The sequence below is a fragment of the Grammomys surdaster genome, unplaced genomic scaffold, assembly GCF_004785775.1.
Source record: "Grammomys surdaster isolate TR1022 unplaced genomic scaffold, NIH_TR_1.0 806, whole genome shotgun sequence".
NCBI lineage: Eukaryota > Metazoa > Chordata > Mammalia > Rodentia > Muridae > Grammomys > Grammomys surdaster.
In genome coordinates, this window is record NW_021605225.1 from 852,159 (window position 1) to 868,600 (window position 16,442).

The 16,442-nt window shown below is 42.3% G+C and overlaps 1 protein-coding gene across 1 annotated transcript in view; it reads right to left on the minus strand.

The window, feature by feature from the left end:
- The window catches only part of Ifngr1 (interferon gamma receptor 1), a 19,136-nt gene extending 8,044 nt beyond the window's left edge, over positions 1-11,092 (minus strand). Inside the window, exons 1-3 of the mRNA XM_028782605.1 lie at positions 10,854-11,092; positions 5,424-5,538; positions 1,706-1,869 (exon numbers count right to left, since the gene is read on the minus strand). Coding sequence (XP_028638438.1) covers positions 1,706-1,869; positions 5,424-5,538; positions 10,854-10,965 — 391 coding nt within the window. The 5' untranslated portion in view covers positions 10,966-11,092. The remainder of the gene's footprint in view (positions 1-1,705; positions 1,870-5,423; positions 5,539-10,853) is intronic.
- Positions 11,093-16,442: the final 5,350 nt, after the last annotated feature.

Below are 16,442 nucleotides of genomic sequence, written 5' to 3' on the forward strand. Positions count from 1 at the left end.
TATGTATGTATCTATGTATGTATCTATGTATGTATCTATGTATGTATCTATGTATGTATCTATGTATGTATCTATGTATCTATCTATCTATCTATCTATCTATCTATCTATCTATGTGTATGAGTGTTTTGCCTTCATGTGTGTCTACACACCATGCACATGTCTGGTGCCTGTGGAGGTCAGAAGAAGGTTTTGGGTTCCCTAGACCTGAAGTTACAAATGGCTGTGAGCTGCCATGTAGGTGCTGGGATTTGAACCAGGTCCTCTGGAAGAACAGCTAGTGGTCTTAAGCACTGAGACATCTGTACAGCTCCTAGAAAGGTATTTAGTTATCTTTCTCACTGAAACCCAGAGATTTTTAACATCCATGGATGTATGGCAGGATGGTTCTATAAAAGTTTGCTAATGGTTCGCTTGTTTACTCTGAAAATCAGAGCTGCAGACTCAAGTAGTCTGTACATATTTCCTGTGTCTCTGGTGTGTGTGGTTGTTTGGTGAACACTGGTGTATGCTTCTCATATGCACTACACATACTCTCTTCCATCCAGGTCTGCTGTTGACTATTCAGCGTATCCCTCACATACTTTCTGGGACACACTAGGTAGTTGATAAATCTGTGGTGGACAAATCGGACATGACAATGGCACATATTGGCTGGATCCAGAGAATAAAAATATCTAAAGCAAGAAAAGGAAGAGCCCATAGAAAAGCCCTGGGTACTCCAAACAAGCTGGGGTAGAATCAAGGCGTGGACCCTTCAAAACATGGAAGTGATCAGTCATAGCGGATGAGCTGGGAAGGGAAGCTGGAAGATATGCCATGAGGGCCAGCAGTGTAGGGCACAAGCTAAGGTGGGATGCCCCTCCACAGAGTAGAACTCATACTGAATATCCAGGAGTTGGAAGTGAGAACTGAGACCCGTAAATTATAGAGTAGGATGCTGCGAGTGCAAAGAGCTGAGAACCTTGGACTCAGAGACATAAAAGAACTCTATACTTCTGTTTCTCTTTGGACAGGCTGGCTTCAAATGCTTCACTAACTCCTAATCTTCCCTACCTGAGTCTCCTGCCTGCTCCCTTACAGGTATGGGCCGCCATAGCCTGCTTAAACTCTAAAAGTGTTTATATATTATGTTGGCATTTATGTTTCCAAGGTCTCCATGGATTTACGGGAGGTAGGAGGAATGAGTCCAGTGGCCAAGTCTAGTGAAGTAACTTTGAAATGAATTTCACAGTAGATAAGGAGAAAGGCTGATACTGGTCAGGATCTGAATGGACTGGATGCTAAGTGGTTTTAAATGGCAAACTGAAGCCCAGTTCAGTGATGTTTTCTGGGGCATGGAAGAAAAAGACACTGGCTCCTTTAATTGTCATATGCTATTAGATACTTGTTGCAACTATCAATAAAAGCAAACATACAGGGAAATGTAAGTACTTCAAAGATAAAATGTATCCATGTAGGAGCTACAGAGATGACTCAGTGGTTAAGAGCAACGGCTGCTCTTCCAAAGGACCCAGGTTTGGTTACCAGCACCCACATGGCTGTTGGTAATTACCTTTAATGGCAGTCACAGAGGATCCAACACTCTTTTCTGTCCTCCAAGGGCACTGCATGAATGTGGTGCACAGACATACATGCAGAAAAAGCACTCAAACACAAAAGTAAAAAATATTTGAAAAGTTACCTGTGTATACAATCTACTTACCCTTTAGGCACATGATAAACTCTTCTGACTGTGCATACTCTGATTCTTTTTGTCCAACCTTAGCTTTAACTCTGGCCCAGGCAGATAAATCAGGATACGAAATTTGTTCATAGATATTACAACAATGATCAGAAATGTTGGTGCAGGCATCAGTCCAGCTATCCCTAAAACGAAAGGGAAGAGACACATGCTAAATCATATTATCACACAAACTTTGGCTATCCACTCATGTTTTGATTTTCATCTAGTCAGCTGCTTTGAAGGGCTTAATTAAAACAGGACCAAGAAGCCAGATGGAAGAAAGAGACCTTATTCTTGAATGAGAGGTACATTTCCAGCGTCTGAAATTCAAATGGCTCTAAAATCCACGCATTTGAGTACTCATCTGATGTCACAAAGAAAAGATAATACTGCATCATGAAAAGTTGCTTGTTTCATGTATGAAATTCATTATTCAAAATATCATATAAACTAGGAAAGAAGCTGGATGACAAACTTTGTGGGACATGTTCAAAGCCCTAGGTTCGCTGCTTACAAAAAAATTAAATTAAAAATGGATCAATCAATATAAAAATTACAAGCTACTTTTAGGCTATATGTGGATACAGTATATATAAACCAAATCCCACTCCTAAATGTGTGTGTGTGTGTGCGCGTAAACTTATCAAAATCTGAAAAAATAAGAAATATGAAATAATATTCCTGTCCTAAGCATTTGAGATAAGGTATACTTAACCCTTGCTGTAAATTCCTTATAAGAGACAGGATTCATACAATATAGTTCCTATTTAGATTTTAAACTCTGCTTAAAGAAACATGGATCCTATTAATAAAGATGCAATTCAATTACAAAACCAAACACATTACAAAGTGCTTCACTGTGGTCAGTTCTTGTTTTGTTTAGTTTCTTTAATTATCTTTCTAGCAAAATGTACAGGTATTACAGGAAGACAATATCTGGGGTATCAGCTTCACTTGTCAAAACTTAACATTTTAGAAGTTCCCTGTCCACACAAGAGCTTTTCATTATCCCAACTTCATCATTAATTATTGAAAATACAGATATAGGTTTCTTTCTTATTTATTATGTTCTTGTTATATTGCTGTTTAAGCTGTCCCATCCTTTGGCCAGTAACAGCCTACTTCAGGATTCCTAGTGGATCCCTACGACATGACATGTCCCCTGCATCTGTCAGCCACATGGGAAACTTTCTAATTACCTTTCCGTCTTTGCAGGCAGGGGCTGTTGCTTAGACACAGAATGATTATTTATTTGAACAAGTTGGACCTCAGCCCAACAAAGACAGAACAAAAATCCTTCAAACCAAACAAACTAAATTCCCTGAAATCTCCATAAAAAATCTTCATTTTGTTCCTTGACTTAACCCGGGAATCAGGATTTCTCAAAGGAAAACATGAGGTCCTTCCTATTGGTTCCCCCATCATTGTTACCCGCTTCTGCAGGAAGCCGACCTCATGCACTGGCTTCAGGGTTTTCGCTTCCTGTGCTCTGAGACTGAGGCAACGCCAACAGCTCAGCTCATCCATTTCTTCCCCAAAGGAGTACGCATGCTGCACACACCTGATGTCTTAGAGAACTGAATTTATTTCTATTTATAACAAAGTCTGGAAATCACTACATTTAGCTCCCTAGAAACCTCCTTCATATTTTACAAAGCTATTGTGGTAATCCATTTCTGTAGCAGCCATGTGCTCAATCCCCTATTCAGTCTCAAGTTGTGTCTTTATAACAGTGTATCTTACAGGTAAGTTCCTAATGTGGAATCAGCAGAGAGACAGCTCAGCCAGTCAAGTGCTTGCCATGTGAGGCATGAGGCCCTGAGTTCCCCAGAACCCATGTAAGACAAAACAAAACAACAAAACAAAACCCCCACAAGTTTGTTGGTACATGTTCATGGTCCCAGTGCAAGTAAAGCAAAGACAGACAGATCCCTGGGGCTTGTTGACCAGTCCACCTAGCCTCCTTGGCAATCTCCAGACAAATGGTACCTGAGGAATACTACCTTCCATATGTATGTGTACATACATACATACATACATACATACATACATACACATGAACATGCATTCATGCATACAACAAACACAAATGCAACCTGGGAGCTAGGGGTGTAATGTACAGGTAGACAGCTTGCCTACCACATATAAAGCTCTGGGTTTGATATCCAGCACCATAAAAATGTGCCAAAGTGAGCAGATTAAGTTTTGTCAGATACAAGTTCTTCCCCCATGGTAGGATCTACTTTGCATTCACATTAATTATGTATGAGGGTCTCTGCCTACCTCAGTGTTCAGAGTTTTAATGTTTTCTTAATTAGTGATTGATGGGGGAAGGCCCAGCCCACTGGGAATAGTGTCATCGCTGGGCTGGAGGTCTTGAGGTCTGTAAGAAAGCAGGCTGAGCACACCATGGGGAGCAAGCCAGTAAGCAGCATCCCTCCATAGCCTCTGCATCAGCTCCTGCCTCCTGGTTCCTGCTCTGTTCAAGTTCATGTCTTGACCTACTCATCTGATGAACAGTGATTTAGAAGTGTAAGTCAACAAACCCTTTCCTTCCCACCTTGCTTTGGTCACGCTGCTTCATTGTAGCAAGAGTAACTCTGGCAGAGTTATAATAGCTCTTGAAATATCTGTGGACTTGTGTAGGAACAGGGTATTTATGTCCTCATGGAGTTCTGTCCCACAGGTTGTTTACTTAAAAGCAAGTACAATGGATAGATTTGAGTCCTAACACCTTTGTCAAATGACCAGGCTTCATGATACCAAATCTGGGATAGTCATTGACCATGATCTGTATGGTAGATATAAAGATTGCCTGTATAGCCACCTCAATTAAATCACGAGAAGTCAAATCCACACTGAAATCTTGTTTTCCATTTGAGTCAACTTGAGTTATAAGTATTTATTCCTAATGTTATGGGGTCTGCTTAGATCCAACACAACTCAAAGGCCAGGTCAATGCAGAATAGAAAAATGTATTCTAATCAAGCTGCTATTGATGCAGGGATGCAGGGATGCAGGGATGCAGCACAGACACGGGAGCTGAACTGCGAGCTCGAGCCAGAATGTAAGAGCCTTTAAGCTTGCAAACTACAACTATCTGAGCAAGTTACAGTCACATTTTCTTCACTAAAGAGGATTTAGATACAGGGGACTTTCTCAGAACATTTCTTTGTGGTATCCTGTTCTCATTGGTTGGTTTATTCAACAGGGGCAGGGTGACTTGCCTAGCATTCATGTCTCAACCAGGATGTCAGTTATTCACTTACAGATCTCTCCCTGGCAAGCAGGATGTCAGTTACCCAGGGAGGTCTTGGCACTTTAACTTTATTTGACCCCTATTCAAAATAGAAGCTTTATTCTAAATGGCTTCACTTTGGTTCCTTCTTACACAAGACACTGCTAAACTACTGTCAAGTGGTGTTTGCCCTCACGGCCATTACCTGCAAGGCATATATCGATTCCTTGGAAACAATTAATAAACCTTTTACTAAGAGTCTAGAGAGAAACCTTGGAAGTTAGTAGTGTTTCTCTGTTTCACTAGAACTGATCCGCATCCTTAGCATCTGTGTGACATCTACAGACAGTTGATCAAGTTTTGGATAAGTGAGAAGGAGGGATGACAGAAGGAGGGATGATGGAATGTGCAATGATTCAGATTAAAACAGAATAGAAATAATAAATGAACAATACTTACGGATACATCTTTACCTGTACAGTAAAAATAGGAGTCTGTGACATGTTCTGGTATTTCCAGCATACGACAGGGTTCAAGTTATAAGACTTAATTAGAACATTCGTTGGTACAGGCACTGTAAGAGATTAAAAAACAAAATGGACCACAGTAAAAAACTAACATCAACAACAGAAAACCTTATGTGATGAGGTTAGACAGACAGAAGTGTTAGACAGACAGACAGACACTCGCATATAAGTGGAAGTCAGTACAGCAGGTGAATTATTTCAATCAAAGCAAACTTACAGGACATGCCTTTATTGAAAATGTTCACTTTGGATTATGTAAACACCATCATGATATGAGCTGTGATGGTTAACCTCTACTGTCCTCTTGAATATATTTAGAGTCACCCAGGAAAGACACCTCTGCACGTCTGTGAGGGTGCTTTCCGGAAAAGTTTACCTGAGGAAGGAAGCCCCACCCTGGATGCAGGAGGTATCACTCAAAGTCAGCAGTTCTCTACCCGTGGGTCGTGACCCCTGCAGCAACCCTCAATCTCCAAAAATATTTACACTGTGATTTATAATGGTAGCAAAATTACAGTTATGAAGTAGGAAAAAAAAAACCTTTTGTGGCCAGGGTCACCACAACATGAGGAACGGTATTAAAGGGTTGTAGCCTTAGGAAGAATGAGAACCACCGCTTTAAGGGCTCCCAGACTGAATAAAAGGAGAAAGGGCTTGGAGGAAGAGTGACAATCATCTGTCTTACTGACTGTGAGCTCAGTGTGACAAGCTGACTCCTACTCTCTGCTGCCATACCTTCTTTACTGTGATAAACTGCACCCTTTAGATTGTGAGCCAGAACATGATCTTTCTTCCTTAAGTATACCTGCTGAGGAGAGCTAACAGAGAGTGGAAACAGCCCAAGAAAGAGAAGTGTGTTACAGTCAACAAAGCTGAAAGGAGTCGGAGATCTGAAGAGCGCTTTGACATTAGTCATGGAGATGCAGAGTTTGGAGCTTGCCCAGCTGGTTTCCTGTCTTGCTCTGGTCCAGTGTTTCCTCGATCTGCTCTCTCCTCCCATTTGAAATGATAATGTACATGCTGTGGCATTATATGTTGAAAGTATGTGATCTGCTTTTTCAGTCTGATTCACAGGGGATTACAGTTAATGAGATTGCCATGAATATCAGAAGTCTTTGAACTTTTAAACGGGGTTAAGACTGTTATAGACTAATGGGGATCTCTGAAGTTGGACTGAATGCATTTCTGCATTCATGGGGCTCAACGAATGGAATGTGGTGGTTTGAATAGGCACGGTCCCCAAAGACTCATGAGTTTGCATGCTTACCCCAGAGGGAATGGCACTATTAGGAGGAGTGGCTTTGTTAGAATAGGTGTGACCTTGATGGAGGAAGTATGTCACTGTGGGGACAGGCTCTGAGGTCTCAGATACTCAAGCTAGGCCTAGTGTGGCATTCACTTCTGTTGCCTGTGGATTAGGATGTAGACTTGAAGCTTCTTCTCTAGCACCAAGTCTGCCTGCATGCTGCCATGCTTCTCACCATGAAGGTAATAGACTAAATCTCTGAAACTGTAAGCCAGGCCCAATTAAAAATAAAATAAAGCAATACAAAACCATGTGAATGGTAGAAAAATGAGTGTTTGCTCTTGAGCAAATTTTAAATTTCTTACACTGATCCAGATGATTTTTTTTAAAGCCAATGCACATCTTAATACATAACTAAAATAATTTAATATTTAAAACTATTTGCTAAAGTAATAATACATGTGTTCAGTGATAATAATTCACGCATATCAAGCTCTACAGAGCACATCTCAGATGATACCCACATTGAGTACGTACTTGTCCTATGAATGACATAGAATTACGGTACCTATTTCATCAAGGAGAAAACAAAGCTTTAGGGAAGGGAGGTAAAGATGATAGTGTACAATATTTTGTTCATTTTAACTAAACAGCATTGTGATTATTAAATAAAACAAGGGCTATAACCTCAATATACAACGTGCGAGTGGGAATAACTGTTTTCTGTTAATTTCACAAGCATCTACTTCATGCAATGATGCTCAGTTTTATGGCTCCATCCCAACTGTATAAAGCTGGTGTGAAAATGGAATAATGACTTACAGTAAGTCACTTCTGTAACTAGGACAGCAAGAAATGGATACTGCGCATTTTGATTACGAATCCCTGGGACATCTAAAATAAAATTCCCCTTTAACAAGAAAATTGCACACAAACCAACTCCTTACTTTCAAGAAGTTACTTAGTTCTGACCAAAATCTCATTCTCATTATCCATAATACAGTTATGACAAAACCATTTATTGCTCATCTAGTTTGTAAAAATTTACACTATTGTTGTGTGTTGCTCAATTTTGGATGCCAGCTTTTAAAAGGTTTTATGTGTTTTCAATCTCTTAGGATTTTTTGTTATTGTTTATTTTAGAATCAAAATCTCATCTTTCAAAATCTGTAGAGATTGCGAAACAGAAGTTAACACTTTAATCTGAGCTTTAAGCGGAAGGAACTAGTGTACTGGGCTGGGGCTATAACCCCAGCTCTCAGAAAGCTGAGCCAGGGAGCTCAGTAGGAAGCAAGTTTGGGCTACATAATGAGATATTACTTCAAGACAAAATACACAAACAGATGAAAACAGCAGAGAGGACATGACAAAATCTAAAGAAATGACTCAAAAGTCTACAGAATGTATTATAATGTGCTAGGGAACAATACAGAAGGGCATAGGTGTTACCATGGAGGTGCAAACTGTGTGGTCATACAGAGGAGCATCCAAAGTAGAAGGAAGTACCTGGCACTCAGTTAAGGCTCTGCCCTGGGCCAGGCAGCTGTGTTCTTCTCTCACCCACACCCAGTCAGAGTCCAACTGACCCGCCTCCTCAATACTCCTCCAAGATTTCCCCTCTCCTCCATGACACAGCCATTTCTCATGGGATCTCCTGACAATTGAGCGCCAACTTCCTAATGGGCTTTCTCCCTCAAACTACTTTATACGGTGCCTGGCATTTCTAACTAGCATTATCTAACCGTGCACACCACCCAGTGACACAAGGCATGGTGGACACATTATATTCCTAGCTTGGACTGTGAATTTCTTTCAGGAATAGTGTGCTTCTCCTGAGAATTCCTCCACACCATACCTTTCAACAATGTCCTTACCACTTAGCTGTCACCCAACCAAGCTAGGGAAATGAACCTTCCTCTGGAATTTTGTTGTGATAGAAGAAGTTGCAAGATTTTAAAACCCAAAGGCTACAAGCACACACCATTCCTGCAAAGTAGGAAATCTGCCAATAACCAGGCCACTAGAAAAAAAAAAAAGGTCCATGGTAGCTGCCTCCTCCTCCTCACCCCCTTTCTTTCTTCTTCAGTTTCGTTTGTTTGTTTGTTTGTTTGTTTGTTTGTTTTGAGATGGAATTTCCCTTGAAGCCCTGGGACTCACTCTGTATACCAGGCTGGCCTCAAACTCAGAGATCCATCACTTTTGCCTCTCAAGTACAAGGATTCAAAGTGTGCACAACCACCATTGCCCATCAGTGGTAGCCTTCTTGTGTTCCCATTTCTTGAAGCCAAGTTGACATTGCTCATTTTCTGCCTAACTCTATCTTGGAGTCTCTGAGCCAGTAACCTTCTGTTTCAAGTTAAGCCAGCTAAAGCCAAGTTTCCATTCCCTGTTGTTATACACAACAAGAATTTCAGTGATTTCCTATTTCTCTCCTGCCACACAGTCTATGATAAAACTTTCTCACTAGCTGAACATACCACTTCATATTCCTGCAAACACATTCTCTCTAAGCCTCTGGTTCTAAGCCTGGGCTACATTTCTCTGAAAAATCTTCCCAGAGTCCTCTGGATGGGTTTTGGTACCCCATCTTGATTTCCAGCAGCCTGCAAATAAATTCAATCTCTTATCACAGTGTATTTCAATGGCTCACAGGGACAGGTGACTCCCCTGAGTACTGGCTGGTGACGGGATAGTTAAGAATGGGTACTCTATCACCTAGTAAGTGGCCCCTACCACTTGGACAGCCCTGTGTGCCTCACCATGGATGCAGATAGCAGTGACACCTTCCATAGAGGTGGCTGTGGAAATAGATCTGTTATGTGACAATAGACAGTGCCCAGCACTCAATAAGTCATAACTATAATTTGTCTTCCTAGCCCTTGGTACCATGTCTATCCTAAGGGAGGACTAAAGATTTGTTTGCTTGATTTTTTTATACATGCTTCCTATATTTAATTAAAAATTTTAAATTACTAAAGTATAAGATTCTAATAAGGCATGTTCATACATATTGCATACAAACCATTATTGCTTCTAATTCATCCCTCAGTTGCTCCTGCCTCTGTTTCCAGTTGCCTGCCTCCCCCAGGAGTCCAGCAGTCCTCTCTTCTGCATCAATGTCCCATGAGTTTTATTATCCTGCTTTTACCTGTTGTAAACCCTCCTTCTTCAAGATCTCTTCCTCCCCTCTCATGGTCTACACACACACACACACACACACACACACACACACACACACCACACACCTGGGGTCTATTTATCACAAGAAAACATTTATCTTTCTGAATCTGGCTATAACACAATACTATTTTCAATTCCATTGTTCTGCAATTATGACTTCATTTTTTCTCTGCAGCTAAGTGAAATTTTAGTTTGTATATGCACCCCATTTTCTTTATCTGACATCTAGGTGGTTATTTCCTAGCTACTGTGAATGGTTGTTTGTTTGACCTTTGAAGATCAAGTCAAGGCAAGGCAGAACTGAAAAGCTCCTGGAAACCATAACGGGGGCTCAAAGTCGTAACTCATTTGAGAGTTAAAGAGGTCTCCCATGCCTTCCAGCAGCTGGATATTGGGAACTTATCAGACATTTAAGAGTATGGACTGGGAGGGAGTGGACGGAAAGTTTTATTGTTGTCTCTAGCGCTCTAATCATGAAGAACTATCACCAGCATATATGTCCTGGGAAATGTCAATAAGCAGATGAAATCAAAGGCTCGGAGTAATTAAGCTATGAGAAGAACCCTTGCATCTCAACACTTTCATACTTCAACGCCAGATTAACAAATCAGAATCTCTTAGTATCAGTTGGCACCCCTTTCTTCTCTCCTTCAGTGGATTTGGACAACAGCCCCAAAATGAAGTCTGTAAGCAGTGAATTGTACAGACAATGCCAAACGCTGCCCTGGAAACTAACTGTAAAACAGACCACAGATTTGTGTTGTGTTGGTAAAGAGGCGAAAGTGGCGTGTAAGCCGCAGAGACCCCGGCGCCCCCGCGGTTCCAGGACTCGGGGCTGCCTTGCCCAGGGCGGCGCAGCCGGACCACAGGGACTTCCCAGCCCGGCGCCTCCGGCCTGGCTTCCCGCCCCAGCCCGCAGCGGCTCGGAGAGATTACCCGAGGGCGGCTCAGGATCCTCGGTGCTCGCCACAGCTTCACTCCCGGCCTCCACTGACAGCATCAGGACCACCAGCAGAATCATCCTGCCGGCTGCAGCCTGCGGGCCCATTCCTGAGCAAGGGACACCTCTGACAGGAGACCCGCGCTGACCGTGGCCTGGCCTGGCGTCACGTCCGCCGCTGACTAGATAGCCAAACCCGCAGGCCGCCTGCCTGGGGAGCTGGGTGGGGCCAAAGCCAAAGTCTACAAAGTCTACCCAGCGCTTGAGGGGCGTGGCTTCAGGGGGAGGCGGAGCCTCACAGGGCAAAGGGTAAAGGCAGCCCGTCAGGGGCGGGCTCAGGGCGGGGTCTGGGCAGAGAAGCGGGACCAATACTCAATTTCTTAGAGTTGATTGGAGGTTTGGTGGGATGTGGGGCGGGATTTCCACGAGGAGGCGGGTCTTGGTGGGTCTAAAGGCGACTAGGACCCGGGAATAGGCGCGGTCTGGGTAGGGTAGCGGGGCAGAGCACAGCGTGGGCGGAGAGATTACTTTACGTTGGAGGAGGGGTGGACTAGCCTGAGGCTTGAAACTGAGGGCTTCATCTCTGTATTCAGGACCTGGACTGTGGGTACGCGTGAAACTCCGAAACGAATGTTACCTTCTTTCAGCTTGATACTACCTTGCTCAGTTCGCAGTTCGTCTTTCTGTTTATGCAGTAACCTGGGGTTGCAGATTTTTGCCTCAGTCCACAACCAGATACCATCCTTATCTCATCCGTCAGCATGAGGCGTCTTGGAGCCTGAGGTTTTAGAAAAATTTCAAAAATCCTTCTTCAGTCCCCACCACTTTTGTCTGCGGAACTTAAACTTCTGGTTTTCAAGACAGTTTGTTCAGACTCCCACAACGCAAATCCAATGTGCTTGTCTAAGCACTTTATTCTTAGCAAAAACAAACTACCACCAAAGAAGCGCCTGACCATTTTTATAATGAAATGTAAAAGGGAAGATTACTAAACAGTCTCTCATCAAGAGATCAGCCCTCTTGCCTCTGACCGCACTGGTTAGTTGGTTAGTTTGAATGTTTCTCATTCCCCTTGCATTTAGTCTAGACAACACTCTTGTATTGCCTCACCCGCCTCAGCTTTCTCTTATCACCATCTCTGCAGGAAATTTAAATGCAACCCACTCTTCCCTACTCTTTACCCCACTTTATTTTTAATGACACGTTCATACTCCCTACTACAATATGCATATTGATTTGATTTTCTCTGCTTCCCAGAATGCAAGCTCTATATGGCAGAAATACTGGCATCGCATTCTCAGTCTTCTAAGCGAAATGTTATGAAGACATTCTGGAAACCTGGAATTATGAGCTAAGGCTTGTTATTTGTCTTAAGTAATTAACTGATTAATTATGTTAGTAGCCCAGCATTTCTCATAATGTCAGTATAAAGCTTGGGGATCTTGTGCAGGTTCAGATTCAGTAGATATGATTTAGGTTAGACTTCAACTTTCTGCATTTCTGAAAAAGGTACACAGCGAATGCCTCACCCTTGTTGTTAGGGATGAGAGTACTTGGAATAAGAAAGCTTTACACTGTCCCGAAACTGACACAACAGAGACTCCAAGTGCCCCAGGCTAGCTTATCAGGAAGCAGATCATGAATTGGAAGGTAAGATGGAAACATTTCTTGGGAAGTGCTGCAGGGATAAACCCTTGTAAAAGAGAGGTGAAGAAAACAGAGCTGGATCTGATGGGTGAGGGCATGCCAACCTCACAAGCTGCTGAGAAACGGGGATGGCCTTGTAGGAGTGTCCCTGATGGGAGTGGGGAATGAGGCGGCAACTTCCCAGCACTGAATACAAGCTTGAACAGGACATGGTTTGGGGCTTCCATGACTTTAGCATCTCCTACTAGCAGCTGACAGCTGAGGCTGACTGCTAGCTGCACTCCTGCTGGCCGGGAAGGGATGGGACTAAATCTTCCATTTTTGAGGAAGGGTTTGGACAAAGCTTCAGAATATCATCCACTGCAGAACATCCTTCCAAGGCACTGCAATTGTCCTCTGGAGGCAGAGGATGGTTATGAATTTACTAAGCGTTTCTGAGTGCTTCTGCAGATACCCATGATATAGCTATGCAATAAAATATTACCCCAGGAAGGCAGGCACAGCACCCACCCCCATGGAGCTTGTATCCCCTTGGAAGAGGCGTTGTAAGGGTAGTACTGATGTGCCAGTTCTCAAGGTGAGCAATGAGATTATAGTATCATAGTGTATATGGGCAGGGGAGTGGCTTAGTCTAGATTTTAATGGGGGGAAAAGGTGTTCGTTATTTTTTGTCTGTTGAGTTAGGGGCTCATGCATACCAGTCTGACATCAATTCACTGTGTGGCCAGGATTGATCTTGAGCTTCTGATAGTCTTGTCTCTACTCCTCAAGTGCTAAGATTATAGGTATGCTTGCCACACCAGGTTTCTGCAATGTTGGGGAGCAACCCCAGAGCTTTGTGCGCACTTCCTAAGTACTCTAACAACCGCGCTGTATCTGTAGTCCGGGAGATCTTTCCCACAAGTAGTTACAATATTGTATCCTGCTAATCAGGCTAATTAGGAGATTGAGGAGCAAGGGGTAGGTTTTATAGGCTAATAGGATTAGGAGGGAAATAAATAAAATTTATATATTTTAAAAATCCAGTTGTAGAAATTTGTAAAACCAATACAGGAAAAATGAATGATGAGTGTTTTGGCTTCTAATGCCAATCACTGAGAATCTCAAAGTATATGTTGTACCCACTGTAGCCTCAGGTTGGTTTTGAAACCAAAAAAACAAGTTTGGGATGGAGGAGGAAAATGTAAAGCTGGAATGCACCTGGAACCGCTGCTCAGGATTAGAGATACCATCTAAAGGCCACACTCAACATGGCTTAGAGGAAATCAGTAGGCTAAATAAAATAAATTGCAAGCTTAGAAACAGCACAACCGAGTGACAACAATGAGTAGCACACATTGTGCTTAGGTGCTGGCATTTCCTTCCCCTTTAAAGCAGAGAGCTTGAGAGTCTGCAGCTACAGCACAGAGTTCTGTATTCTCTCCACTGGTCTGTAAATTATAGCCAATACCCTTAGCCACACACCCTTTCCCAGACCTCTGTCTCTACACTGACTTATCCAACTTTTTTCTTTGCTACAGTGTTTATCAGCATCAAGAGAGCTCACTATAAATTATATATACTCAAAGCACATGTAATATATATATATATATATATATATGTATATATACATATACATATATATATATAATGTCTTTCACAAAATGTATAAATATAGGGGACATGATCTCCACAAATAATTATTGAAATTGAATTTGTAATTACCAAAGAATGCAGCAGGATTATACGAGCACAGAAGGGAACTTAATATGAAATTTAAGAAGTTCATGTGTGGGTAAATGTGTAACACATACATTCTTTCAGTTTTTTTCTTTTTACTACTGGAAGAAAGACTGTTTCCCTCACTGACACATTGCCTACCTTTAGACAATGTCTAGCAACCCATTAGTCTTTAGCAAATAAACAGAAGAAGAAGGAAAAAAACCCAAGCTTATAAAAAGATATAGGTGAAGGCATATATAATTTAATTTGTGGTTGGCTATACTACAATCAGGTCACTGCTGAGAATTTCAAGTGTTTATGTGTCAGACTGATACTAAGAAAAGCATTGTTTTTGCTCTGCAGACCCCTCTCATCTGCTATACTGATGTCGGATTGTGTCACATTAGCCTCTGCCTCAAAGTCAGTTATTTGTGGGACAAGAAAGTCACACTGAATGAAAACCAGGACATGATGGCTCCTATGTCTAATTGAGGAGATGGGTTTTAGTGTAGATGTGAGGGAGAGGTCAGCAAAGAGGCTTCTGGAAGGGTCTAAACTGAATCAGGCCATGAGAAGAGAGAGATGGAGAAAGTGAGAGAGGAAGAGAAGAGGGAGAGGAGAGGGCAAGCAGATGAAGAGAGACACAGAACAAGAGATCAAGAATCCAAAGGGGAGACAGCCAGGAGCCAAGAGGGCAAGAGGGAGGGAGAGAAGAACAAGAGGGCACATGGCCAAAATGGCTGTTTTATATAGAAAAGAGAAGCTCAGGAAAGGGAAGTGAAGTCCAGCCACTGGGCTGGAGAGGTGGAGGTCAGAGGTGGGGTAAGAAGTGCTGGGAGAAGCCACAGGTACTGAGTGTGCTTATCCCGGGTTCTTTGAGACCAGACACCTACCATACAACTAATTTCTCTTAGAGGACTGCATGCAGAGTTACTGACTGCCCTCTGGCACATGCCAGGCATGTCCTGTTAACTCACTTCAAAGAGTTTTTTTCCCAATCTTCTATCTCATAGATTTCTTGCTATCACAGCTGTAAAAGCTCAATACTGCTTTTCCAACCTTAGGTGTAGCTAAGCATAGTAACATGACTTTATTTTGACCAGTCTGCATATGCATGACTGGAGAGCATTATAAGGGAGCAGATGCAACAAGAAAGCATGCTTGTCTGGACTCTTTTCTAATTTCCTGCTTTGAAATGTGCAAACAACAATGTCTACTAGGCAGTGGATATATGAATCCTAACACAATAAGTTTGAGGAGAAAAAAAATCCACAGCTAAGAATGGAAGATCATGCAACTGGGGAAACAGTTTAGTTGGCAAAGTGCCACCTTCATAAGCATGAGGACGGGATTCAGATCTGCAGAATCCACATAAAAAGCCAGGTGCAGCATGGCAACTCTCCAACACTGGGGTGAGTTGGGGAAGGAGAAAGGAAGATTTTGGAGCTCTTTGGCTAGACAGTTTAGCCAAACTGATGAGCTCAAGGTTCAATGTGACCCTGTGTCAAAAGTTATAATGGAGAATGATTGAGGAACTTTTTATGTCTACCTCTTGGCTTCCCTATGCTAATGAACAAACATGCATGTTCACTTGCATACCCAAGTGAGCACCTACATACATGCCCATATCTCTATACATTTACACACACAGACACTTAGAATTTTAATCCAGTAACATAGCTATCTGGCAAGAGATCAAATCTGGCTGGAGTACAGACACATCTTTAATACATGCCTTTAATCCCAAACAATGGAGATAAGGTTAGTTTGAAGGAAACAGCCATGTTTGAAAGTGATGTCTACTTGAGGAGCAGACAAAGTGATGAATCAGAGAAAGATTTGACAGAATGAGTCATAGATAGGATATTTCCAACTCACATGAGAAGAGACAGGAAAGGGAAATGACTTAAGAGACCAGGGGAGAGAGAAAGGGGGAGAGACTCTTTAGGACCATTTTACAGAGACAGGTGAAGAGAGAATGAGATAGAAAGTGAGATAGAGAAGGAGAAGGAGACAGAAGATTAGAACCAACTGCAGAGCAATTCAGTCAAAAGCTGAGCAGCCAGTTTAAATCAGTTTGCTTGGAGAGAAGCTTTGAGAAAGCTTTGAGAAGCTTTGAGAAAGGATGAGCTTATTCAGCAGTAAGTCTCTAAGATGATAATTACATCTAGAGAATAAAAATAACAATTACACACACACACACACACGTACACCACACATGCACACACACACACACA